This window comes from Aulostomus chinensis, chromosome 12, assembly GCF_037954235.1.
Source record: "Aulostomus chinensis isolate RoL2024-O1b breed Wild chromosome 12, RoL_Achi_v1.0, whole genome shotgun sequence".
Lineage (NCBI taxonomy): Eukaryota > Metazoa > Chordata > Actinopteri > Syngnathiformes > Aulostomidae > Aulostomus > Aulostomus chinensis.
In genome coordinates, this window is record NC_141331.1 from 14,495,142 (window position 1) to 14,522,503 (window position 27,362).

A 27,362-nucleotide genomic window follows, 5' to 3' on the forward strand; every position below is an offset into this window, starting at 1 on the left:
GATTTAACCGTGAAAACAGGAGCTGGTGAATTATGATGTCATGACTCAATGCTCTCCTCGCCTCTGCCAGTGAAGAGGGATGGGGAGCTGAGGAGGAGGAGGAGGAGGAGGAGGAACAGTGGAGGTCAGCAAATGAGAGACTGGGAGAGACAGGTCTGGATAAAGCAGATGAATTAGAGGTGTATCTTAATTGCTCCCCAGAGGGATCACAGTAGATGTCTGACTGCTACCTGAGAGACAGAAAGGAGGGAAGGAAGGAAGGAAGGAGGTAGGGAAGAAAGAAGGGAAAGAGGGAGGGAAGGAAGGGGATGCGGCTAAATAAGAAGTACTTATATTGTACATTCAACAAAAGTTGTCAAGGTTGGAAACATCTTGAAATAAATGTTCATTTCCCCCAATAAACACAACACTACTGTACTGTAAAAGGAAGTGTTGCGCTGCTATGTAGATATGAGCTTTATTTTATTTGTTGCAGTTTTTTCAAAAAGCTCATACAAAAAAATAAGACTTCGCACACCCGTGAGACAGGTACGTAGTGAATAAGGCAAACTAACAGGAAGGATACCAAAACAGTCCCACACACCGTCTTAACTTGCAAAAAATGTCTTTATTTGTGACGTTTCGGTGCAAGAACTTCATCAGGCAAACAGATTTTCATGAATGGAACATCTACTTTTTAGGGGAGTGACAAACCAGCAGCCAGAGAGCCACACGAAGACCAAAAAAAGACACCAGATAATAATACAATATACATTACATTAGTAGTCAAGAAGTCAATCAATTTGATTTCTCAAACCTTATGCAGTATCAAGCAGGCCTCTAAAAATTCCACTTTTAAATACATAACTTGTGGGACAGAATTATGTTTTTAAATAACGACCCTTATCTGAAAATAATGTTTATGTGATTTTTTTTTTAGGGCTACAAGAGGAAAATTTGATTAATTCTTCTAATACCATTTGTTATATTTGAAATTAAAGGGTTTGTGTTTGTCTCTGACTTTTTACATTGAAAAATCTCGACTCAAATATTATTTGGGATTTAATAATAGAAGGATCTACGTAAGCATTTTCAGATTTAAAAACATACCCAGTTTTTAAAATAGGTTTTTGTCGTGTTTTATTTTGTTGTCGTTGGCATCGGTTGTGGAGAATTGACCAGGGACTGTAAAGATGGACGCCGTGAGTGCTCAGCAAAATTGAAAAACTCCTGCTTGAGAACTGAAGAAGAGAGTCTCAAACTTTCATCGTTCATCGGCCTCCATCCCCTGACCACTGCTGGGCAGACTGGTTCCAAGTATGGTCACCAGTGCAGCAGGGCGGCTCCAGTACCTGGGATACTCTGGCTTCACCTACAGCGTTAAGAGGTTGAAGCGCATCGTGTTTACAGTCTACTTTGGCTACAGAAGCAGTCAAGCGAGTGAAAATAAAGAGACCAGAGAGAATAATGCAAAAGGTGTTGACTTACTGCAGCATGTGGGGCAGCAGTTCTTGTGAGCTGTTCCATGAGGGTCCTCGTGGAATATTTTCTTTGGTGTGGAGAAAAGATGACTCCGAGCACATGTTCACATTCATGTAACAGCAGCCGGCAAGACCTCTGCGTCCCCTTGCTCTGTTGCACTCAAGGACGCCGCTGTGAATGGAGGCAGGATGAAAAACTTTTGCAGGAGAGCTCGCACATTGTTCAGAGACTGAATATATTTGTATTGATTCAGCTGGGAGAGAAAACAGAGAGATTTTTCACATGTTTATATCAAGGACACCATGGGATAAACAGCCTTCACTCAGTTTGTCTCTTCCCCTGCTCAAGGCCCAGCCAGCGCAGGTTATAAAAATCCTTCCGTCTCAAGGAGAGATTACATTATGTCTTGTTGCAAATGCACTGAGCTGAAATTGCTCTGTCGCTTTTTGTCTTGCTCTTGGGTCCCTTCTTTTGTCCCTTTGTTTATGTATTTGTTCAAGGTGCACTTAAATATTCTCCGCCCCAGCATCTTTTTATCTGACGGAGCAAATTAATATGTCTTATTATCATATCTTAAACTGTAGCCATGCCAAGTACTTGCTGTGCAGTAGCACACTGTTTAAAACAGAACTTTAAATTCAACTAGATGGTATGACTCCTGAGTAAATTGTATGTGCGTGTTTGTTTATGTCTCTCCATCCTTGCGTTAATCGTCCCGTGACAAAACACTGTGAGGACATTTTGACTGGTTTTCACAACTTAAAAGTTAGATATTTGAAGGTCAAGACTTGGTTTTAGGGTCAGATTTAGAATTAGGTCATGGGTTAGGTCCGGGGTTAAGTCAGGTGTTAGGTCTAGGGTTAGATCAGGGGTTAGGTCTGGATTAGATTAGGGGTTAGGACTGGGTTTGGTCAGGGGTTAGGTCTTGTTTAGATCAGGGTTTAGGTCTGGGGTTAAGTCAGGGGTTAGGTCAAGGGTTAGTACTGGGTTTGGTCAGGGGTTAAGTCTAGATTAGATTAGGCATTAGGACTAAATTAGATCAGGGGTTAGGCATTTAGATGGGGACACATTATGTCAATGAAGGTCCTCACAAATACCCCGTTCACACTGAAAAACGCGTGTCAACGCAGGTTTTTGGACCCGTGTTTGCTCAGCATTAGGGCGCATTCAAGCTTCCAAAAAACCCGGGTCTGAAGTCCCGCTGTGAGGGCAGCGTGCCTGTGTTTTCTCTCTCATATGTCATCGCGCTGACAACGTCATCATTACACATAAATGTGCGCCAGAACACTGAGAGGTAAACAACCGACGTCATTGAGTCGAACATTCGCGGGACATCAACAAGAGGACTGATCTTACGGCAGAGACAGATACTTTATTGAGAGATGAGTGAGCAGCTCTCAGCCCAGCCGAAATGTTTTTCATCTATTTATGTTTTTCCGGAGCTTCCACAATGACAGCTTGACAGGCGACACAGTGACAAAATCAGGATGCGACAGGAAGGTCGCGTGAAACCTGAGATGACGCGGGTTGCCCTTTTCACACTGCAGGCCAGCCGAGCCGCTAAACTCCTGGGTCACTTGGCGAGTCAGTTGACGTGGGTTGAAATGCCGAATCGACCCTTTCAGAGTGCCGAAAAACCCACGTTGACCTGCGTTTTTGGTGCAGTGTGAAAGGGGCTAACGATAGAAACATATGCAGGGTGAGAACTTACTAAAATCTTGATTTTTAAATGGCCCAAAATTGTGGAAAATAACCTGCAGTGAGTTTATTAGTAACTCGGGACTCATTTACCCATTAAGCAGCTTTTACACAATATTATCATTCATTTTCAGACCTGTTTATGTGCGGTGTGTGAGTTTTAGTCCACTTTTTAACGTATTTGGCTCAAACGTTGCTGAAACTTTCCAGGGGCCCAATCACAACACACAAGAGTGAACCAAACTCAACCTCACTATAAACCTCCGTGAAACCCAGTGAAGCTGCAGAGTCAGATGATATTTCTCAGCAGGAAGTTCTACTCTAATTAAATGTTTGGCCATTCTTGTATGGTACACCAGACTCATTGGAAAAATTGAAATGTTTTGGGGTTGTTTTTTTGCTTTCCAGATCCAGTTTCTTAGTCCTTTCTTTGGTGATATGGAGCAGAGCTTTTCTCTGGCTCAGTTCTGGCTGATCCTCCGCCTAGTTGGACGCATCTCAGACTGAGGGGGTATTTTCACAACAGTATCACATACCTTTAAAGCCACGAGTACACTCCTTACTTCACCTCTCCTGTCTACAGCGATTAAACTGTCATATCCCAGCATTACAAGTTCCTCTCTTCTGAGTCAACTTGGTCGTGGCGGTTAAATGTCTCCTGATAATAGAGGGCTTATTCTCAAATAAATCTAACTGGAAAAACACCCTGTCCTAAATCTGGTCTACTCTGAAAAATGAGCATGTAAAAAGAAAAATACAAATTAGATACGGAGCGATATGCTCTATCGAAAAGGGAGGTGTAAACAATTGTTCTCAGACTGAGTTGTGTGTCTGATCTGCTCTACTGTAATGAATTTCTGTGACACCCAGACAGTCCGAGTCAACAACATCAGCCACGCTGCTGCTCAGAGTCTTCAAGGTCACTAAAGAAGCTGCTTACTCAGACAAGGGCCATGGGAAAGAGCAGCAGGCAGGAGGAATAAAAGGGGGAAGGAACAGCGGAGTAAAATTATCTTTACAGTTTGCATGGAATGGTCTCAAAAATTCCCCTTTTAAAATCCAATTGTTTCACTCTTTCAGATTTCTATGTGTTCCGATTTAGAATCTGAACTTTGTCAAAATGTGCCGATTGCTCCAGTAGATGCAATAAAATGTTTTCAATAAGTGAGCATTGTTTTCTGGTGTTTTTGCATCAGTAAGCATTTCCTGAAGGCTGACCTCACAAATGAAAGTCTGAGGTTGCCGTGACCAGAGAAGACAGCTCTTTGGCACGTTCAGCCAAGCCGACCTTGAAACACAACTGCAGAGAAGAACACAAGGTTTTCACCAAACACTTTGGGCTTAGACACCCACAGACACTCAAAGGCAGGTCTCAGAAACGTAAGAGGACAACTTTGTATGATTCAAGGTTTCGCATTAAATGGCTCCCCTGGAAAAGTCTTGTACTGCATTGTTTGTTGATTTGTTTGGCGCTCTTCTGGCGGTTGCTATAGTGACTGCCTCCATTTTCTCTCCGTGGCTGTGGACATAAAGGACTGTGTCCTTGTCTCCATAATAGTTACAAATTGAATACTGCACTCTCCAAGGACTCATGTCACCAACTTACAGCAGAGTGAAAGTGTGTGTTTGTGTGTTGGTGAGGAAAGAAGTTTGCTTGAAATGTGCTGAATAAATGAGCGGTAGGATGGATTTGGGTGGGGGTGGGGGGGGTTAAAGGTCCCAGTGCCGAGTGGTCCCACCTCCCTGGTGAAATAGATTCTAGGTCTTCTTTTTCTTCTTCAAGATGTTACCATTTGTAAGGCGGTTTGAATGAATTTGCAGTGGCACAGGGACTCTGTAAACCCCCCATATGTCATTGAGACCTGGTTTGGGACTTAATGCAGGTGTAAAGGCATCCATGAGATTAGATCTCTTGAACCACATTCAGAAGTGGTCTGGGAGACCTGGTAATATATTCTCAGTGCCAGTACATGAGTTAGAGTGAAGGACAGAACCTCTATGGATGTGTTGTACAAGCTGTAATATGGAGATGGAGTGCCAAAGGAAACAGATAAAAGATTTGAGTAGTTGAATTCAAAATTTTCACCCCAAGGTCCATCAATGAGAGGCACAAGTTGAGAGTCACATAACTGATTCAAAGCACCTTTTGTCTTGGTTAAAATAGTTGAATGGACCAAGCTGATCCATGAGTAGAAACCATAAAAGAAAGAAAAGAAGAAGTGGGCATGGCTTGAAAAGGGCAGCCGATTCCAAAGTGTTTTAAAACTCTTTCCACCCAGCAGGGGGCAACTCCAATGGTCTGCTTATTTGATTTATATCCCCCAGTCAACATTTCCCTCAGGAGTTTCTTAACAAAACAAAAAAAACAAAAAAAAAAGCAGCACGGTGGCGCAGTGGTTAGCACTGTTGCCTCACAGCAAGAAGGTTCCGGGTTCGAGCTCTAAATTGACCGTAGGTGTGGCTGTGAGAGCGAATGGTTGTCTGTCTCTATGTGTTGGCCCTGCGATGGACTGGCGACCTGACCAGGGTGCACCTTTCCTCTCACCCAAAGACTGCAGGGATAGGCTCCAGCCCCAAGTGATCCTGAATGTCATTTTTGCCCAACCTTCCAAAACCATTACGAGGAACAGCACAGAGCGTTGTGAGCCAGAATCTGCCCACCAACATCGTCATTGGTAAGTAGCAAATAGGACTGGACTTCAAAAAATTGGAACCCTTTAATTAATCTGATTATTAATACTTGTGTTTAAGTGAGGTGAAAGTGATTGCTGTGAAAAAGATCTTTCTTGTATAGATATACAGATTTTATTTTGTATTTATCCAGTATGTTTTGAAGCAACCCCATCAGTCAATGAGAGCTCAATGATAAAAAAAAAAACCTCTCTTGAACAAACACAGTTTTGCCTGTTGTTTACTTCAACTGTGAACCTCTCACAGCATGTCTATGAGCAGCCTCTTGTAACTGTGTAGCTTTCAAGGTTGCTCCATAAAGTACAAGGCTAACCCAGCACAGAGCAAACAAAGTAGCAGATATGCTAGCTTTTATACAAAAGACACGTGGTTGTGCTATTAAAGCCTGCTTATGGGTTGTGTTCTAAAATGTTGTGATAGAATATGTTGTTAAGTGTCATGGAATGGTTTTGTATGATGCCTAGCTTGAAAAGAGTGGCAGGGGTATCTTTTTAGATTTTCTGTCGTAACTCAAAGATTTATGAATGTATTTTCTGAAATAAGAAACACACATTTGCCCCAAGTACCTTTCAGGAAAATCTGAGACATTTTGTTTCACAAGATAGTCCTCTCAAATGAACAACACTTGTGTGATTTTTTTTTAAAGTGTAAATAGAGTTGCTAGAGGTACAAAGCTAACGTTATGCTAACAAATACACAGCTAGCTAATGTTTAGCAGTATTTAGCCACTCCTCAGCAGCTGTTGTTTGTACACACATTACTTCCAATTTTTATGACTCATTGCTACACTATTCCTTTGTTAGCGTTTCATCACTGTCAAACATTTATCCAAAGTGTTTCCTTTTAAATAACTTTAAAAAAAAAACCTGTATATTAATGGGAAATGTTAATTAAATGTTTAAATGACACATGGTCATTTGGAAAAAAAATGGTTCTCCCAAGGTAAATAGGTTTAGAGAAGAGACACTGTTGAGCTCATTGCAACCGATCATTTTACCAGTTCTTGTACAAAGAAAGGGTCACCTTTGGATAGGTTGAGACCGTTGTCGTACAGGGCTGAAGGATACATCATTTGATTCAAATGCTCAGAACTGTGGAAAATAAACTGGCACTCAAGAAATAAAAATGCATCAATCCAAAACTGGAAAATTGAGGCACACTGACAACAGTTATTAAAAAAAAAAATTACAAATCAGAATTCAAGTGAACTGCTAATTTTGAATGCCCAAAAATGAAAAGGATTTGAAGACAATTCCTTGCTTTGTATAAGTGTGCCTGAAGAATGTATTTTTGGGTCAGACTTTTGGGTTACAGGTTGTAGTACAGTAGAATTATATAAATTGTATTCGGTCCAGTACTTCACCGAGCATGACTAAGTTGTAGGCGTTAAACGGAATCTGCTCACCAATTTTCTCTGCTGCTGACTAGATTTCTGCTGCGACAACTACCTGTGTTTCAAAACTCTTCTTCAGCAAGACATTCAGCTCCAGGTGATAAAGTTGTCACCCTTTTGCATGGCATTGGTTACAACTACGCTGTGTGCCATACATATCTTGAGTTAACAACTGGCTAAACTAAACTACCGAACCTCAAGAGTGCAACGTGAAAGTGACATCTCAGACAAAAACTGCACTTTAAAGAAGTGGATTATGTGGATGATGCGCTTGTGAGTTTTCAGACTTGTGTTTTTAGGCAGTTTGCTGTTATTTTGTTTCTGTAGCTGTTGTTAGCTGTCGGTCATCATGAGCTTCAAGCTGCAAACACATGGCCGGCACTTTCTGCATTCTGGAATCAAAAAGAAGTAATGCTGGAGGAACCTGTTTGCGAGGTCTTCAGAGGCAAAACATTGTTTGGATTAAGTATCATTTTTATTTTCAAAGTTAACCCAGCAAATCTGATAATGGCATGAACCAGAAAAATGATATACTTTTACTTTGAGGCTTTTCTTGTGTCTAGATGTTGTGACAAATCATTAAATATTTTAGTCTGAGAGACACCAGATTTATGTTTTGGGCTTCAAACTCAAACAAATTTGATGCTTTTGGCCATGTGTATTTTTGTCCAACGGCACCGTTCTTTCGATAGCTACCTAGTTATAGCTAACATTGAGCAGCATCAGTTGTCTGAATGTCAAGGTTTAATAAACAGGATGCTGACCTCTTTTCCCTGTGTTACAGTCAATCATACAACAGCTTTTTCCAAATGATGTTTCAAAAATCGTCATTGAGCCATTCTCAGCTTCCGTAAAAAGTCCATACCAAAAAGTAAAAGTTAAATCATATCAGGATTTGTCGGCTGTGTGACAGTGTATAGACACACCCATGTACTGACCGAACTTGTGAGATATTTTTTGCTGTAATCCTGAATATTAAAAAAAATGAAATGAGTCCATTTAAAAGAAAAACTCAACACTCTTACCTTGCTGCAGCATGTAAGGTGGCTGATTTTGATCGTGGTCGGATGGCTAAAATAGCTGACTAGATTTTCTGCTTGATAGGAAACTAAAGTCAGACCTGAGCTCCTGGTTGTGGGTGGATGCAAGGCATGATGAGCCAAAGTGACACCGACGGGGCATGATGCCCCTTAACCTGCAGAGCACTCAGCAACACAGAAGCTATGGTAGCCTTGAGTTAAGCCAAACCAGCGGGCAGCCAGCCACAAACAAGAACCACCTGTGGTTGAATGTTATATGACTTATTACTCCCCTCATCCTTTTTCTGTGCTGTGCTTGGGACAACAAAAAGATCCCTGTAAGATCTTATGGTGTTTCTGAAAATCTGAGCAGTATTTGGGAGTTTAGAGATCCTGTCAGTTGATCTCATTTGTCTTACTGCATTCTTCAGCTCTTACAGATCCCTGCTGCTACCGAACTGCCAATGTACTTAGTTAAACGGGTGCAGCTCAGCCCTGATCCCATCAAAGGACTCACTCTAACCTTGACCCAGTAATGAGGCAGAGCGCCAGCAGGAGCCACCTGACTGTTGTAGTGTGTCATCTCTCTGGCTTCCCATTACTTATTGCAGGACTGGGTGCTCGTCTGCTGCGAAAAGCGCTGTCAATTTTTAGAGATATTTGCCGTAAGGGGTTTTGTGAATCGCCAAAATGTCACTAATTCAGATCAAATGAAAGCAGATACAGTGTATACTGCATCGCCCCATTAGTCTATGATTTATCAATTTTGTTGGTAGGCCAGGGGACGTTGCATCACTTTGACTTCTTGCATTAATTCTCAGGCATTTGGGCAAATCATAATCCTGGAGATTTCACTTCTGGATGATTTGCCAGTGCTTGCCGGCAGTATCAGGAAGTAAAGTTTAATACAACAAAAAAAAGCAACAACAAACACTCCGAAGCAGCTCCATGCTGAGGTGTCCAGCCTGCAGCATATATGATACATCGCTGTTCCTTCTTGATCACTACAATATTTAACTGATCCAAGGTCAACTTTTACCGCTCTGATTTTTGATGAACAATTGCGGTCTCGGCTAACCTTGGTGATAAGCACATCATGTTTGCTGGAGTTGCTTCACACTAAAAGCCAGACCATGTTTCCCCAGTTGAACTGTAAACTTTAGTGAACTGTAGTAAGGATTGTTTGGTAACTAAAATAACAAGGCTGATACCAATACGATTAATACATGCGATGCACAGTCATGTAGATGCATTATTCCCTGTTCATATCTCAAAGTGGCCATCTAGGGATCAGAGGGTTGCCGGTTTGATCCCTGCTTCCTCTGGAGACTGTGTCAAAGTGCCCTTGAACACTAAACCACTAATTGCTCTGGATGAGAAGGTTGGCTTCTTGCGTGGCAGCCTCCGCCATCAATGTGTGTGAATGAGGCGAAATTATAAAGCACTTTGACTGAAGTTAAAATGAAAAAACGGCTGTATAAATGGAGTCCATTCAGAGTCCATTGCAGGAACCGCTGAAAACTGTGACATGGAGAGGTAATTAGATCATATAAATACAGTGAATGGCTATTGCTGAGAAACTTTTAAGCAAATTCAGATCAACAGACTGAAAGGAAGTGCCAGATGGAGTGAGCAAGAAGTAATGCAGAGGAGGGACTCTTTAGTTGTAATGTCCTTGTTGAAGATAAATTATATGTTGATCATTTGCCACGGGGGATGTGAAGTAATTAGCCGAAGATGAGGACGACCATGGAGGTTGTGGTTTTGTGGGTGTGGGGGGCTTGTAGGTGGGGAGTTAATATATGGGGGAGAAGCTGCCATGGTCAAAACTTTGTGTGTTCAAAGGAATCCATACACTACAATTGTCCCACACTCCACTGGTGACTGCAGGAGGGTGTCATTGGCAGAAACCGAACATTTTATAAGTTCTTTTTCGTTTGTAATCACTCGAACAAGCTCTTTATATTCAAGGAGCAATTCTTTTAAGGCTCGATGAAATGTTATTTTTAAAAAGATGAAAGACTAACTATCCCGATGAAGAGTGTGTCCAGAAGAAGCAGCTTCAGTGGCATGGAGGCATGGAATAGTTGGCCATGTTTGGCAGGGATACAGACAGAACTCCCAGGTACGCCCTGTAATTTCTTGTAGTTCAGCATTTAGCCACGAAATGCTGATGCAGACTATCTTTAGCCTCTGGTACACCGCAGCCAGCGGGATGCAGAGGTCAAGCCAATCGTAGAGAGCCACTGCTACAAACTACAGGTGACTCAGCAGTTAGTTAGTTTATGTCGCTAACTTAAACACAAATTTGTGGTCTTTGCTAAAGTAGCATTGAACTGTGAAGTTACATTATCGGCACTTCAGAGGATCCTGATACAACACTGGCAGTATTATTTGGACTGCAGCGGAGTTTCAGTGTTGAAGTAACCTCGTTTACGTTCTTCTTCTCTTTACCTGTGAGGTTCTCCTTTGGGGGCGGCACGGTGGTGCAGTGGTCAGTGCTGTCACCTCACAGCAAGAAGCCCCGGCTCCAGCACAGGATCTTTCTGTGTGGAGTCTCCAGGTTCTCCCTGTTCCTGCGTGGGTTCTCTCTGGTACTCCAGCTTCCTCCCACCGTCCAAAGACATCAAGAGGGGACGAGGCTGATTGCTACTCTAAATTGACCGTAGGTGTGACTGTGAGTGTGAATGGTTGTCTGTCTCTATGTGTTGGTCCTACGTTGGACTGGTGACCCATCCAGAGTGAACCCCACCTCTCGCCTGTAGGCTGCTAGGATAGGCTGCAGCCCCCCAATGAGATCCTTAACAGGATAAGTGGTAGAAAATGGATGGATGGAGGGTTCTCCTTTGGCTCTGCCCTCTTTATCTCTGGAGCTGTTGGTGTCCATTTAGAAATTTAAAATGTGCTGATGGGAATGCGACCAGTGGCACAGTCACGCTGAAGCTGTTTGTTGTGGTGAGTATACAGACGATGCAGGTACAGCCCAACACACTGGACCAACAACAACATACGACATGAAGGATGACCAAAACCACCAGAGGGAACTGTCATGATCCGTGTCCTCTGAGTTGTGTTTCTGTTAGTTTCAGGCTCTTTTACCTCTAGTTCTTGTTTTATTTTGAGGTGTACTTCTGTGTTGCATCCTGCCTTTGTCCAGTTCCCGCATTTTTTAAAGTCTGTGTCTCGTCTGTTAATCAGTCCTCATCAGTCACAGCCTTGCGCCCAGTGTTTTCTTACCCAATCCGTTCCTCCCCTACCCTTGCATCTCCCACCTGTTTCTTGTTGTGTAATCATTAGAGTTTGTATTTATTTCAGGTACTTGTGTCAGTCTCTGTCAGATGTTGCTGTCGTCGTCCTCCTCCTGTGTTTGTGGTCTTCTATTGTCTGACTGTTCCTTTGTGTTTATGGAGACTTTGGAGTTCCATGTATCCTGCATCTCCACTGTTCTTTATGTTTGGTTATCAACTCGGCCACAACACACATCCTGACCGAACGCTTGAATCCTCGATTGCGTTCTCCTCCTCCTCCTCTCCATCTTTGCTTCCACTGATCCGGCTGTCGACCCATCCTCACAGAGGAGACCCCAACCTTGAACTGCTTTGCGTGGAGCATCAACTCACTCCACCGAGTATTCATGAAATACTTGGAGGACTGTTGCACCACGTGTTGCTTCACATTCCTTGACTTAGTCCTTGTTATTTCAGAAATGCTAATATATTAAATAATTGATATGGCGCAAGTAAAATGTGACAGTTTTAGATAAACCTGTCTTCTTTGGCAAAAACACAGAAGCACTGAATATACGCATCCAGGCTTCCCTTTCCCCTGCATGTATTGCCATAGTAAATCACACAGGATTTATTCAAAAGTAGTGTCATAAAAACATATTTGGACATAAGAGCGATTAAAATGCAGATTGGTTTACGCCCATTTACCTGCCATCATCCTTCTTTTCCCGGCTCGCCCTTTCTTTGCATGTCCTTGTTGATCTATTAATCTTATCTAAACATATGTCAGCCTTTAATATAAGGTTCCTTCTTCTCATGTGTACCCATCACCAAGAACACATGTAAGAGCTGCATCTTTTTCTGTGTGTGTGTGTGTGTGTGTGTGTGTGTGTGTGTGTGTGTGTGTGTTGGGGGAGGCGCGCAATAATTTATGTCTCTCTTATCTCATTCTTTATTGGCCTCACTGTGACTACTGTATGAATATTTTTGCCTTCCAGCATATCGAGGACAGGGTCATGTTTGCATAAGGAGGTAAATTACGACACTAATAATAGTGTTGGTGTGCCAGGAAGAGCGGTGGGTGGGCGGTGGCAAACACAGAGGAGGTCACACATGGGAGGCCAAGGTGAGGGAGAAGACAGTGGTGGGTGTCACCAACAGCTAATACACAAATAGGAGATGTAAGAAATTAGAAGGAAAAAAAATAGTTTTCAAGTGATGAAATGCAACGATAAGTTACACAAGTCATTGCGTTTGTCAGCCCATCCTGGAGGTTTGGCTGCTGATTCATTTTGTCCTTGAAAGCCCGATGTTGTGGTAACATTTAACATGCCAACCTGAAAGTATCTAACATTACGTTTTAGTGCTATCAAGTTAACCATTAATATCTCTCCATCCGACTCTGTGCAGCGCGTGTAGTACTCCTGAGGTCTGGTTCCGATATAACGGTGGCCTCATTTTATTCATCTGATGGATTAAATAGACTAACGAGGGAATTTGATGTTGGTCCAACACTTTAAATGAAGACCGCTGATAGACTGTATTTTGCAGATGTTGCGAATCTTGAAAAAAATGGTTCGTGAAATCGTAGTTTCCTAAAACGGCGTTGTGCTCTCAAAAATATATTTTAACCGTCTCAGCTGTTTAACAGAGGAATGAACTCAACTCACTATTAGACACTAATTATGAAGGCAGATCGTTTATCGTATGTGCCCTGTTTGTTACTGTACACAGGTGTGAGTTATTACCTCGCTTTGATCCATTCATAGCCACAGGATAAAAGATTAGGATACTTCGTTTATAATGCTGCTACCTGACGAGACCGAGTGGTAAAAGGTTGAATTATCTCCTCGTCACATAATTAAACTTATATTGTGGCAACAATAACAATAACATTAACCCATTGTCATAAATTAACTGCTTTAAGTGATACAAGCACTCCCTTTCTCAGTTTCTTGTTCTGATATTTTTATATTTTACATTTGTGGCCAGAAGATATTTCTTTGTTTTAATAAAAAAAAAAAAAAAAAATCTCTCTCTCTATCTCTCTCTTTTGCCACCTGGGGGCTTTTTAATAATGGGATGCATCATTATAATTTCACCCACCAGTTGAAACCAGCTTCCTTGTTATCCAACCTTGTGAACTCATTGTGGTTTTTTGTGTGCTGGCGTGTCGTGATACTTGGCTACCATCTGGCCACATGATCAGCCTCCTCCTCCATGGTTATTCAGTTTCTGTCTTGAATACCTTCTCAAGACCAGCTTTATATGCAGAACAGAGATGGACAATAACGAGTCAGATGAAGGTTGTCTCAGTTGAGCTGCAGGTACATGTGTCTGTCTTGGCCCTTCCTGAAGCATTGTGCAACATATTAATCCATCCATTCATCCATCCATTTTCTTTACCGCTCATCCGTTAAGGGTTGCGGGGGGCTGACATTGGGCGAGAGGCGGGGTTCACCCTGGACGGATCGCCAGTGTTGCAGGGTCATCAAGGGCAATTAGGGGTTCAGTATCTTGCTCAAGGACACTTCAACATGGTCACTGGGGAAGTGAGGATCAAACCAGCGACCCTTCAGTTGCAAGAGAGCCACTCTACCTCCGAGCCATGCGGCCCCCTCCCCCCATATACTAATCTAATCCTACAATATTTTATTCCTTGTACTTCTCTTGCCTTTACCTTTTCAAGTTTTTCCATCCCTTTGCTCATTTTGATTAATTACTGTAGCGCAAAATTCTTCACATTTTATGGTACCAATATGTTTTCATATTTATTTATTATTTTAAGGTGTTACTTCCTGAACACATCTTTAGCCAAGGACAAGGCCCCCGCTACATACCACCTGTTGAACTTCCTGTTTGTGGGTGGAAGCACTCAAAAGGGCTAAACTTACAGCAGCAAGTTAAAACTTATTGGTAGCTTTGTAATAAAGAATTCAAATATTAACTTACAGTTAAGACATTTTAGAAATTTATTCAGACATTATGCGCATCCCCCCCCCCTCCCACATTAGATATTAACACACATCACCCACATCACACTTCAGAATTAGTAATATAGCATAGTTTTTAAACTACAAATGACAAAAAATCTCGTTAAATTAAACATTGCTTTAGTAAAAGAAAACACAGCTTGTGACTATAAAGACTTTGGTTGCTATCAATAGCTCGGGTAACTTGCCATCTCAACATAAATAGTTAAACTACTTAGGACTCCCATTCAGAGAGCATTATGGGTAATAAAGTCGGCAAAAAAACCTGAAGCTAAACTCAAAGCATCTAGCCTCTAAATTAGTCTCTGCCCTTATAATTTATTATCAATATCAAACGAAACCTACCAACTTCTTTTAACTCAGAGTTTCACTGTAGTTGTTTTTCTGTAATGTTACTGAAGCTGTATGGACTACAGCTCCCATAATGCAATGTATGTAACTTCCTGTTGCCTGAGTAAAACAAGCTAAGACCTAGCTTGTTCCATCGTCATCCATCGTCATCTTCCGCTTATTCCTACATTAAGGGTCGCGGGGGGGCTGGAGCCTATCCCAGCATCTATGGCCAAGAGGCGGGGTTCACCCTGGACAGGTCACCAGTCCATCGCAGGGCCAACATAGAGAGACGAACAACCATTCACAGTCACATTCATACCTACGGTCAATTTAGAGAATCAATCAGCCTAGTCCCCAACTGCATGTTTTTGGCTGGTGGGAAGAAGCCGGAGTACCCGGAGAGAACCCACGCAGGCACGGGGAGAACATGGAGACTCCACTCAGAAAGATCCCGTGCCCGAGCCGGGACTCGAACCCGAAACCTTCTTGCTGTGAGGCCACAGTGCTGACCACTGCACCACTGTGCAGCCCCTAGCTTGTTCCATATCCTTATAATAATTAACTTAAATGTTCCATGAATTGACTCATAAATCCTTATGAAATAAACCCTTTCTTTAAATATAAGCCATAGCCCGTTAGCTTGTTTGTGCTAACACCCTATCAACCCTTTAATCAAAATCCCTGGCAAAAGTTTTTCTAAACTAATTTGGGGAGAGAAGGAGTTTCCTGAGCACATCAGATATCATGGAGGTTCCAATAGTGAGTGCATGGACTTACAGGTGTATTCATGGAGACGAGGCGATAAAATGTATCTTCTGCAAAAAGACACGCACAAACAGATGTTAATTATTACATCACTCATTAATGAAAGATGAGGGACAAAAGCAGGAGTTTAATGGTAAACCTGTGTTTGGAGGCGTGAGGAGGGGCTTGCATCCACCTCTACAACCAAATTAAAAGCTTAAATTAGACAGCAACCTTCGCTGTGAAATGTTTGCACCAGCTCTTACAAACCAACAACACACTCTCATAGGCATTCCAGTCCAAGAGAATAAGCATATGAGTGGGTGAAATCTATTTATCCAGCTGGCTGCCGTCCACATTCACATGGGCCCGGTGATATATGATCATGCATTATCACGTTATGTTCCCCAGCACTTGGAGGGCCAGATCCTGCTGCCCTGCTTGTCTCTCAAGGTCTCTCTCTGTCTGCTCTCGCTTCGCCAAGGTCACCCGCCACACTGCAGGCTCCCCCTGCAACCTTGAGTGGCTAACTGACCAGGAAATGCGTGTTCTCCCGCCCCGCCACTTCCATGTCCCTGTGTCAGCCAGACAGATACAGAGCAGGATGGTCATTAAATGTTCTGGCATGGCCTCTCCAATAGATCCACAATGGGATCTTGAGAACGTAAAAAAAAAAAAAAAATGAGGAGGATTTTAAGTAGCTCAATATGGCGGCTGTAGAATCATTCCATATGTGTGTCAGTCATATGTTCATGTTGTTCACACACACACACACACACACACTCATGCTCATGGCTCCCATTTGTGGTGCGAACAAGCTCAACAATTAAAGAGTTGTTGTTCAAGGATACCCGAACCCGATCTCTGGAGGAGCGACGAGATCGAAACCTCCAGATTATTAGTCAACCACTCCACCTCCGAAGCTGTCCGGTCCAAACCTTAAGACTATCAATAGATCTCCAAATGGTGTTTTGAAACATCACAAAAGAAGGAAAAAATATATAAGTAAATAGTATATGACTGTTCCAATTTACAAGGCAACACGCTAAAAGCTTTTTAAATAAAGGAGAGCCGTAGAGTGCTACAGAGCATTAACACCACAATGGTGAGAGTGTTTCTAGGACCTTGGATTTGATATGAAATCATGTGGCCTTGCCTCCGCCGCCCTCCATGTTAAAAGCTCTTTGTGACAAGGAAAGTACTTTATGAACCTCTGAAAGGCTTCAACCTCCCTGTTAGTTTCACTGCAAGACCATTTCCCCATTTTTAAATCACCGCACTTCGCCATTTGGTTATCAGTCTCCACCCCTGCTCTAATTATTGTGCCTTTGACCTTTATGCAGGCCAACCAATTACTGAAAATGAAATCAACAACCTCATTTTTAATTTATTTGCGCTCAAATAAAGAACAGTGAGTGATTAGACAGGGGTTTTTTTAAGTGAGGAAAGTTGGCACAATGGGTTGTAGCTTTATCTCCAGGCCTTTAAACAACAGTTTCCAGTCTGTTAGAATAAGAGGTCTGTCTTTCATTTCGCCAAGGTTTGTTTGCTCATTCTGCTCCAGGCTGACAGGTGAATCATATTTATATGTGGTGATTTGTTTTGTCTGCTTTAACATGTACCTGAGATGTTCAAAAGGGATACAAGCAGAAATACCACACGCGTGACTCTCTCTCTCTCTCTCTCTCTCTCTCTCTCGCTCTCTCTCTCTCTCTCTCTCTCTCTCTCTCTCTCTCTCTCCCTGCAGCCTTGAGACTTCACAGGTTTTCGACTGCGGCGCTCCGCTCTGTAAACACACAGTTTCCTCCTGTGGCGCTCGTGTTTGGACAGGAATCAAGGAAGCTGATCAAACCTTCGCTCAGAAGGCCACCGGTGGGCCGAGCTGGAATGAAGTCGGGGGTCTTTAAATAGGAGGAAACGTCTATAAGTCACTTGGTTTGTGGCCTTTTTGTCACGCGTGAACATACATCCCAGCAGTGAAGATATTCTTATCTCAGGCTTGAGTTTAGTTTACGTGGGAGAAGAACCAGTATCACAAACCCAGCTGGTGACAGATTTACCACGCCGTCTTGATGACGTCATCGATTAGGAGCAGCAGATGATAGGCAGGATTAGTAGGATGGATAGTGAGAGGGTCCAAAAGGAGAATAAATAAGAGTGTTTGATTTTTAAAAAATCTCTTGGGTTAATAATTTAGTTGGTCTTGCACATCCCACCCCCACCCCACCCCTCGGTGACCCTCGGTGACCAACTGCAGGAACTAATCAACAACAACATTTGAATGGTAGCATGAGAACAAACAAAATGCAGATGAAAGTCCTCTAGATAATAACAGATACATTTAAAAATGCCTGATTCAAGAGCCAAGCAGCTTTCATGAACTACACTTGAGAGCAGAATTTTGATTTTGAACTGCAGCAGACTTTGTTATGTGCTGCTCATCAGCTTAACATCTGTATAAGATGAATACAATGAAAAATACTGTATGAATTTAGGTTCACCCTTCTTTTGGGAATGCGTCCTGACCGTATATGATGGGAAACGATATTCAGGGGGCTTTGGTTGGCCTGCGCTCTCCAAGTCTGCTGCAAGTTATATCTGAGGTTTTAGAGGCTGTAATGTGTGGTGCTGTTGACCTTTACTGAGAATGATCGTAATATTAGAAACATCCAAAAAACAAACAAACATTGAAAGTCATATTAAATCCATAAATAATAATTCTAAGATTAATTGTAAGCTACTTTATTGACCTGACCGCGGTTTGAGATGTTGTAGCTGATAAATATACAGTGTGTTAAACATTAATAAACTGCCGTTGAAGTGAAGCAAAGTATGTAAATTTACTACAGCTGTGCTACTGCAGATTCAGAATGGTGAATTGTTAATCATGTTTGGAAGAATCCATGTAATTCATGTAGTTTAAACACTTATTATTACTCCCTGTGCTTTTATTTTTAAGGGAAGAACTGATTCTAACGAATGATAAAGAGTAATGTCAACAGTTGTCATTAGAATGTTCGAAATTAAAGAGTCAAGAGAAACTTTCTTTCCAAACTGAAGAGAACCTGTGGAGATCTAATCAAACACTGACGCGTTCTCAAGTCGTAATCTGTATCTTTCATTTTTGGAGACGTCACTGTATGACTGCTGGACGTGTAGCTCAGATACTGAGTGACTGACTGTTGGTGATGGCGCACAAATTGAGTTTCATCGCCATCTACTGACAAGAAGCAGAAGTGCAATTCCAAACATCACCAGGATCACGTTTTAACACACACGCACGCACGCACACACACACACACACGTACACACACACACGTACACACACGAAGGAGGTGAGAAGTCAAAATACATTATCGTGCCTGGTAAAAACAATAAAGCTGTAGAACACCACAGTTTTACCTCTGACTTCCACATAAATCATCAAAATAATCCGAATGCTGTCAAAACAAATGGATCAAATTCTGATGGTGAAAGGAGTCATTTAGCATGTGAGCTAACGTTTGTCAGAAGTGCCACTAGAAGACGATGCAGAACCAACAGCGTGAGCCTGGAGACAAGCCTTGATAACCGAGGACAATGAAAACAATTCCGGATAAGAGAAGAAAACATTATCTGTTAATTTGTTGTTAATGCCTGGCATTTGGTGTTATGTTAATAATGTGGTTGGAGGATAAGTCCTCAGGTGATAAAAGGAACAAGCCATGGGAGCGCAAACAGAAATCCCAAATTAGATCCGGTCATTTTTTTTTAGTTCATGTAGGGTTTTTTTTTAATCTATTTTTTTTTAGGAACCCCATTGTGAATAATACAAATTATAGATAATTACAGTCCTCCAAAAAAAATAGAAAAGAGAGTTTCAAAGGTATTTTATTCATTTTGATGCTGCTAACTGAACAAAAAAAAAAACTGTATGGCTCCTCTTAACCTCACATCATGATTTATTCCATAACAATTCTTATTTTGTTGTTATTATTGTTCTTATTTCCAAATTGTGATTATTCAAAGAAATAATCAAGTGCAGTACTTAACATGTATGCCGTTATAAAATACAGTTGACTCAAAGATACTGAGTAATTTTAAAAAGCAGAAACGATGAGCTTTATTCATGAAATGTTCTTTAGCAGTAACATATTCTTAGTTACAACAGGTGCAGGACAGATGTCAAAGCCAAGAGTAAAAAATTCCTTAAGGCTTTTCCTCCTGTCTGTAAGACTTAGGTGAGGGAAAAGTACGTCCTAATACTAGCAAGGACAACTTTCAGTTCTGTTGTCATTTCACATATAAAAAACAGCAGAACAGAATAACTCTTCGCATACAAAACGTGCTTCCTCAAAAGTTGAAAGAATATAGTGATAAAATGTGGCAACCTTTTTTTTGGTGATGAAACAATCGTTAAAGCGGGACCGGGGTGAGAGTTCCTTGACACTTAGTCCTCTTCATTCTCTGCCAGCGGCTCCTTGGATGACTCATTTGAGATCTGCAGACAGGGAGTGCTGATCTCACTGGACTGCATGTCTCCAGCCACCCGCAGCAGGCAGCTCAGCACCATGTCCTTGGCCAGGCCCGCCTCCAAATTACCTTCACGACTGAGCTGCAGCGTTATCTGGTCCAGGCTAGTGAGGATCATCTCAGAGCCCAGTAGATTGCAAATAGCCCCTGGGTCAGAATCCGTACCAGGGGCCCGTTGCCTGTTAATCTTCTCCATCATGTACTGCTGGTACAGGTCCAGGACTTTATGCTCCAGGTAGCGGTTGAGAAAGGAGTTGGAGAATGGACCTTCACACCCTTGAAACAAAAAACTTTGATCGCGGCCACTTCCCTGTCTCCAATGACTCAGTCCTACCCTCGGTCGGTGCAGAAGCCCACCCTGGGTGGTGTGTCCCAGGAGGGAGCCCTCCACAGCTGGTTGGACATCACAGGACTGCAAGAAAGGGCCATCAGCCTGGGGGTCAGTGCCAAGCCTCAGCTCACTCTCATTGGCCAACAGAGGAAGCACTTGGTCGCCTCCGATATGAAGGTCACTGTAGTTTTTACAGATGCTCTGACAGAAAGAAGGAACCAAGAACGGGGCATCAGTACCTGAACGGGCCTGGGCCGGGATCTCTATCTCTGGAGAGATCTGCCTGCCAGGATGGATTCTTCTGTGAGTTGAGGACACCAGCGGGGAGAGACACTCTACTGGGGGACTCCTGCTGTCTGGAGACAGCCCTGTGGAGCTGTGATGAACAAGGACAGTGTGTCTGCTGGAGTTTGGCTTACGGATCGCCGCTGCTCTCTGCAGCCCAGCATGGGGAGCCTCGTCAGGAGGGAGGGGATGCAGTTCCTGCAGCTCACCATAGGTCATTCTCAACAATATGCCTTCACAAAGCATGGCTGCGACGACACAAGCACTCTTCTGATCCCTGCTGAGCTGAATCTAAAAATCATTCAGATAAATCCAGCAAAAACCAAAGTCTGTCAGTCAAATTACAATTTGTTTTTAGAAGCGTCTTTTTACCTCACCAGAGGGAAACACACCACGCTTCAACTCAAGCACAGCCAAAAGTGCATCGACTCGCTTTCAGCGTGAACGTTTAGTGGCTGCCCCACCAGCCCAAGAGGAAGTGGGAATGTCAGATGTTTTCAGAGTTGATGCAGCAGCTGTAGAGGTCGTGAATGCTCCCTCCCCTTTCTGTGGTAAGCGAATATAGAAGCAAGCAGTGCCACTTGCCATTTTTGTCTTGAAGGTTCTCCTGATGTGCTACTAGAAAAGACCGATTTGGTGTAAAAAAGGAACCACTGTTGTTCCGTTTACTTGCAACAGATGTGTTGTTTATGTCAAACGCATAAAAAAACTGTCTCATGTTTTGTCAAAACATCAAGAAATTGAAAGTTCGAGGGATACTAATTCCTCTTTTCTCTCTCCTGTGTGCTGCTTAGAGCATCTACTGATATCTGTGCCTCCACTAAAGCAGAAGTGTGACTTCATGCTCGGTTATGTAACGGCGACTCATCGTTTCCCCTTGAAGCCGTCCCTCAAGCATGTCTGAGTACCTGTGGCAGAAACACAGATTTAAAATCTAAATCACTTACCGAGTGCAAGCGACGGAAACTGACTGACTATATTTATGGATATGGGATTTTTCTGAGGTGTCTCACTTCAGTGAAGACTTACAGTTCTGGCTTGCTGAAGCAGCTGCAGCACATGAAACATGAGACGGTGTGTTTTATTATTAATAGGGGGAGGAGGCGCGATAGACGTTGTGCACGCTTGAGCTAACTTTCTAAAGTCCCTTGAGATTGTCACAAGATGTAGGTCATTATTCCAAATGTATCAGTAGTTTTGATCTTTGAAAACCTCCAAAGAAGGCCGTGAATGCGTTTGTCTATCTTCAGATCTTTCGATACAAAAGGTCTGCAACAGGTGGTCCAACATTTTAAGGTCTCTAAAGACAACTCTCCTATTGACGTTGGTCTGTTGGCTGAGTCCATTATGACTCAGGATACCCAACACAGGCCTGCTGCTCAGTTGACAGCACGGAGTGTAGAGTTACTAACTCACTGCGGTAACAATGTTGCTGGGCAACATCCGATAACATCAGAGGCCCGCGGAGATCGAGGGGAGCAATGGTCTCATATCGGCTCTGGCTGTGTTTGGTGATTTCAGCACCATGGACAGTGACTGGTCAGGTTGTTTCTCTGGAGAATTTCTTTTAGTTTTGCTGGAGAAGAAATGCATCAGTGCTTCAGAGGCTGCCAGGAGTCTGATGACAAGATGTAACCTTGAAAGGATCTGTTAGGAGGGATGTTCAGGAAGATCAATAATGTGTTCCGTCCCAACCATCACGGACACCGAAGCCGGCACACTGGTGGTGGTTTGGAGCAGGACTACCACAACGCCTGCACCGTCAGACTGGTCCGCAGTACCTCCATGCTTGTGGTGGGAGAGAAAAGTCCGGTAGCCGCTGGTGCGACCTTAAAGCGGAGCAAAAGCACAGTGAGTGTGGAGTCAACTTTGTACTACTATCAGAGACAAGAGGACCGGATATGGCTTTACTCCCAGAATCAAAACTGCCTAGAATACCTGGAGGCACTAGTGGCTTTGAGACGGCAGTACACAAAGAGTGTATGTGACTTGAAAAGCGACGACACCAAAGCTACGGTGTCCACTAGGAAGAAACCTGCACCCCCAACACCTACAGAAGTGGTAAGCTCCGTTCATCTGTTCAAGGACGCGTGGCGGACGGGATCAAACACAGGTTTTACTATTTTCTTCACAGAAATCAAGAGTCAAAGCGGCAGCCCCGCCGGTCCCCAATGAGGAGGACACTTTGCAGTTTTTGGATGATGTCATTGCAAGCTGTGATAGCGAGTCTCAGCGTAAGCCTTACATGGATGACGGCCACGCGGACGTGGACTTCATAGGTGAGCATGAAATCCCTGTGATGAATAATGAACATGGAGGCTCACGCACATGAATATGGGACGTATAATCTAATTATGGTAATATAGGTTTTTGTTATGCCTCAAAAGGTCAAAGGTCAAGTGTATAGGTAGCCGATAATATGATGAGATGGCCAAATAGCCTGAAAGGTGGACTGAAATGGAGTCAGTGGTGGAAATTCACTGAGAAGTTAATAAATTGGTTGATTTTATATGACTTAAGTGTTAAATTCCTTAAAGCAACTCCGTCACGCTCAGAATCAGTGACTCCAAGTCTGATTCCACGGTCCTTGCTTGGAGAAGTGTGGAGTTCCATCCGGGTCAGGGATGGGACCCTGCCCCAAGTGGAGGAGGTCAAGTACCTCGGGGTCTTGTTCATGAGTGAGGGAAAGATGGATCGTGAGATCGACAGGTGGATTGGTGCGGCGTCTACGGTGATGCGGACTCTGCAGCGGTCCATTGTGGTGAAGCGGGAGCTGAGCCGAAAGGCAAAGCTCTCAATTTACCGGTGGATCGACACTCCTAACCTCACCTACGGCTCACGAGTTCTGACCGAAAGGACAAGATCACAGGTACAAGCAGCCAAAATGAGTTTCTTCCAGAGCTCTCCCTTAGAGATAGGCTGAGAAGCTCCGCCACCTGGGAGGAGTTCAGAGTAGAGCTGCTGCTCCTTCGCATCGAGAGGAGTCCGATGAGGTGGTTCGGGCACCTGGTCAGGATGCCTCTCGGATGCCTCCCTGGGGAGGTGTTCAGGGCACGTCCAAGCGGTAGGAGGCCTCGGGGAAGACCCAGGACACGTTGGAGAGACCATGTCTCTTAGCTGGCTTGGGAACACCTCGGGATCCCCCGCGAAGAGCTGGATGAAGTCTGGGTCTCTCTGCTTAGGCTGCTGCCCCGCGACCCCAGATAAGCAGAAGAAAACGGATGGATGGATGGAACTCAGACATACCAATAATCGGTATTCCTCACTATAACATGACAAAATAGCAGGGATTACAGGTGCAAACTGCATGGATATTGACATGCGCTGGCCTCACTGGCCTTTAGACATTTATTGCAGTCAAGTCTGATGCACATTGCATGTCTCTAGTAAACTTATTAAGAATTCCTCTGTCCTTACTCCTTGAAAGCTTTAAATTTCTTCTTTATATTTCACCTTCATAGGTTATGTGATTTGTTGGTCATATTAATTTTGACAAGGTACCTTTTTTTTTAATGCCTCCTCATGTAGATGCCATTTTTTAATTTCAGAAATGCCAGCTTTGTGTGTTGTGCCGCCAAGTATGTTCAGCTTCCATGTGACAGCTTTCAATTTTATTACTTTGTATGAATTTTTATAACCACATGGGCCCAGGGCCGCGTTCCACTACTGATCACACCTGAGATTTTCCCGGAATGTCAAAACCAAAATCATGATGACTCTTTTAAACATTCTCACATCTGGATGGAAGTAGGATTAAAAAAAATGTTGTCACAGTTTCAAGTTATATGTCACGGACTCTTTGGGAGCTTCATAAATTGTCACCTTTTACTAAAAGGTATTAAATCTACTTCTGTGTCTCTGTCCGCCACAGTGGCTTCCAGCTCCGCGGAACATGACCTCCACTCTAACTGGGTGTTGCGGGTTCCTCGGGTGGCAGATGACCCCAAGGAGGAAGAGGTTCCTGCGTGTGCCAATGAAAAAGTACTCAATAAGAAAAACCCCAGCGGATCCACAAGCAGCAGACTGCGGCTTCAGAGGAACCCGATCCACCTTCCCAAAGTGGTGGCGAGCGCTTTCCAGACTCTGCGCTTCAAACCCAAATTAAAAAAGCAATGAAGCTTGACTGACATTTGAAACCAGCAGCAGTGCCAGGTTACCGTGAGAGAGTCCGTTTGGACTTGGTCCTTTCTTCCTGTCATATAAATGTTTTAATAAAGCAATAAAATCATACAGCCACTTCCATCAATTTCATGCCTTTCGGTTTCCACAGCAACATTGATTATGTACGCAAAATGTTACATAACCGTGTTCAATTTATTTGGACCAGGTATTGTGCTGGCTGGCTGACTGGAATGCTGCAACATAATAAAGAGAAAGAGACCATAATTGATGTAATTGCTCTTGACCCACATGCCCAGACAGTACCAGGTTCTTTTTCTTGGTGAGTAAACATTCCCTTTAAGAATAAAACGCTAGAACTTTGATATACAAATACCAGTCAGAGCGAGGGAAGCTCCATCAACTTCCATGAAGAACTAAAATGACCACCTCAGGGTTGTCCACAGTCACCCAACAGTCCCGCTGTGGTTTACATTCATTCTCCAGACTCTCGATACGCTGGATTTGATGCAGACTTGAACAGGTTAAAATATATATATATATTTAATATATTTAAAAACATGAGCTTATTCAGATGATATTGAATGTGACCAGTTTCATTTTCCCCAACCTTCTCTTTTAGTTTGTGTAAAGAAACGTCCTCTTGGTGTTCCTGATATCACGTTCCGGTGAGGTGACAGTGACTCTTGACAGATGATTATCATCACCCACCACTTGTCTGTTAAGAGTAACCTAATGACTGCTCTAGGATCAGTAATCCCTACTAATCACGTACCGACCTAACAAGCTGTGATAAACGAGGTTTAAATCATCAGCATAACGGCCTCGAAAAAGATCATCAAACCTACCTTTTCATACATGTGCACCCTTGCACCGTCAGCTGATTTCTGGTCGAGACTTAAGTTTGCGTGGGAACCAGGAGTAGAACAGCAGACTGATGTCCAAGTTTTGAGGGGTGGTGACGTGACCGCTACTTCCAGATCCAGAAAAAATGTCCAGGTATTCAGATATTTTCAACCCTTTTTGTGAGCCTTGACTGTTAACTTGGACAGTAAGTTATTATTCTAAAGAGCGTCAAAGGAATATCTAGGATACAAGACAGGAATTTAAGCTTACAAGTAGGACAGCTGGGCTTTAAGTGAATGTGATATTCAGAACTGAACTATCCAGCAGGTGATTTCAGCTGAATAGTGCGAAGCTAATGTGAGTAGTGTATTAATAATATAATACGCCTCTTTTCTTGGAGTAAGACTGCCTTTGACCGTCTAAATCTTTTCAGCTCATCCTTGCTTCCAAGGGGACCTTTGTGTTAGATGCAGAAATTCCCTCCTGAAGTACCACCAGAACAAGAATGGGACGGCTGGATGGGCGGACAACCCAGAATACGAAAAGTCTCAGCTGTCACCAGCGCAGAGACGTGCTGCCCTCCGTCCTCCAAGTTTGGCAGAAGTGACTTCAAGAGTTTGTCTTTCTGGCTGTTTACAGTCAGAAAGACTGACCTGCACGGCCAAGGTAATGAAACACCACCAAGTACATTTTCTTTTCTTTATTACAAAGGTGACATGAACACGACCATAAACAAAGCAACCTTCATTTCTTTTCTGCTTTGACCTTGGGACTGAAGAAGGATGACAAAGGCTTCATTCCAGTCTTGTCCACTTTGGCTAAAGCTTTCTGAGCTGTTGTCATCTTCTTAGGCGGCTGCAGAAAAAGAAAGGGGGGGGGGGGCAGCGGCGGCATGATTCATTACACATGTTGACCTTCACAAAAACAGCGCCGGACAAACAAGAACTACACTTGCAATCACTCAAGGTCTTCAGAAACATCTTCAGAGACAAAAGCAAACAGGGAACCACTTTGAGATGATATAATCAAAACAAGTGATGACCAGTTACACATTCCTCCAGCGGCTGTTTTAGTAAACACTCACTTTCCGTGCAAAGTCTGCACTGTTGAATTTGGTGTAGTCCTCTCCAGCCTCCACCGGACCGTCTGAAACTTTTCTCTTCTGAAAAGCAAAGTTAAAAAAAACAACAAAAAAAACAACCTTTACGTGACGAAGAGGGTGGCCAAAGAAACGCACACACAACCATGACTTGGCTCGGTCAGTAGATGGTAAAAACAGGGTTAAACACGAATGACTGAGGTGGAGGACGACAGACACGCGCGGCGTAGTTTGGACGGCGTGTGGACTCAGAGAGGAGAGGCGTACCTTAGAAGGGGGCTCTGCCTGCTTTGGACTTGTGAGTTCTGTTAACCTGAGGATTGGGAAAGTAGGCGTGCATGACAAACATCCTCATCATGATGGAGACGTCACAATGTTGGATGTGTGAACGTACTGCAGGTGTCTGAGGAGGGATTTGCTCAGGTCTCCACTGATGTACTCTGATATCAGGCCGTGGGCGTAGCGTAGGTAGTCCTCTGCAGCACCAAAACCAGGGATCACCAATAGGTTTTATACTTTGTGACATTTGAGAAAATCAGCCCGAGATTGGGGGCGTTAAGAGTGTTCATGCACTCTCGCTGCCATCTATCGGCCAAACTGCTGTACTGCAA

The 27,362-nt window shown here is 43.2% G+C and overlaps 3 protein-coding genes and 2 long non-coding RNA genes across 9 annotated transcripts in view; 2 read left to right on the forward strand and 3 right to left on the reverse strand.

Annotated features, from left to right (window-relative positions):
* Positions 1-621: 621 nt before the first annotated feature.
* On the reverse strand, positions 622-8,550 carry LOC147252159 (uncharacterized). Of its 3 annotated transcripts, none has more exons than XR_015118828.1 (3): positions 8,269-8,550; positions 1,468-1,632; positions 622-1,351 (listed from the first exon to the last, which is right to left on the reverse strand). It is a non-coding gene; the product is annotated as an uncharacterized LOC147252159 (long non-coding RNA). The 3 variants fall into 3 exon arrangements; XR_015118830.1 differs by lacking the exon at positions 8,269-8,550 and adding an exon at positions 4,378-4,755; XR_015118829.1 differs by lacking the exon at positions 8,269-8,550 and adding an exon at positions 3,696-3,979.
* On the forward strand, positions 4,295-18,430 carry LOC147252160 (uncharacterized). Its single transcript, XR_015118831.1, has 3 exons — positions 4,295-4,539; positions 5,711-5,834; positions 17,307-18,430. It is a non-coding gene; the product is annotated as an uncharacterized LOC147252160 (long non-coding RNA).
* A 1,021-nt stretch (positions 18,431-19,451) lies between these two features.
* On the reverse strand, positions 19,452-21,351 carry LOC147252161 (TLR adapter interacting with SLC15A4 on the lysosome). Its single transcript, XM_086221246.1, has one exon. The coding sequence runs from the start codon at positions 20,931-20,933 to the stop codon at positions 19,989-19,991; it is 945 nt and encodes a 314-aa protein (XP_086077372.1). The 5' UTR covers positions 20,934-21,351; the 3' UTR covers positions 19,452-19,988.
* A 264-nt stretch (positions 21,352-21,615) lies between these two features.
* Positions 21,616-24,803, forward strand: c9h13orf42 (chromosome 9 C13orf42 homolog). The gene is made up of 3 exons (XM_086221135.1): positions 21,616-22,748; positions 22,822-22,966; positions 24,559-24,803. Exons 1-3 carry the CDS (start codon positions 22,347-22,349, stop codon positions 24,801-24,803), a joined length of 792 nt encoding a protein of 263 aa, XP_086077261.1. The 5' UTR covers positions 21,616-22,346.
* Positions 24,804-26,347: 1,544 nt separating this feature from the next.
* The window catches only part of rnaseh2b (ribonuclease H2, subunit B), a 40,743-nt gene continuing 39,728 nt past the window's right edge, over positions 26,348-27,362 (reverse strand). For all 3 annotated transcript variants that reach the window (XM_086220341.1, XM_086220339.1, XM_086220340.1), the window contains exons 8-11: positions 27,146-27,227; positions 27,019-27,064; positions 26,737-26,814; positions 26,348-26,507 (exon numbers count right to left, since the gene is read on the reverse strand). In XM_086220341.1, the coding sequence (XP_086076467.1) occupies positions 26,397-26,507; positions 26,737-26,814; positions 27,019-27,064; positions 27,146-27,227 (317 nt within the window). In that variant the 3' untranslated portion in view covers positions 26,348-26,396. The remainder of the gene's footprint in view (positions 26,508-26,736; positions 26,815-27,018; positions 27,065-27,145; positions 27,228-27,362) is intronic.

What these genes read in the sequence shown, in the direction of transcription:
- LOC147252161 (XM_086221246.1), bottom strand. Translation starts at nt 20,933, where the DNA reads ATGCTTTGTGAAGGCATATTGTTGAGAATGACCTATGGTGAGCTGCAG.
- c9h13orf42 (XM_086221135.1), top strand. Translation starts at nt 22,347, where the DNA reads ATGTTCAGGAAGATCAATAATGTGTTCCGTCCCAACCATCACGGACAC. An exon ending in CCCCAACACCTACAGAAGTG is followed by an intron (nt 22,749 to 22,821) that starts GTAAGCTCCGTT and finishes TTTTCTTCACAG; the next exon opens with AAATCAAGAGTCAAAGCGGC. An exon ending in CGCGGACGTGGACTTCATAG is followed by an intron (nt 22,967 to 24,558) that starts GTGAGCATGAAA and finishes TGTCCGCCACAG; the next exon opens with TGGCTTCCAGCTCCGCGGAA.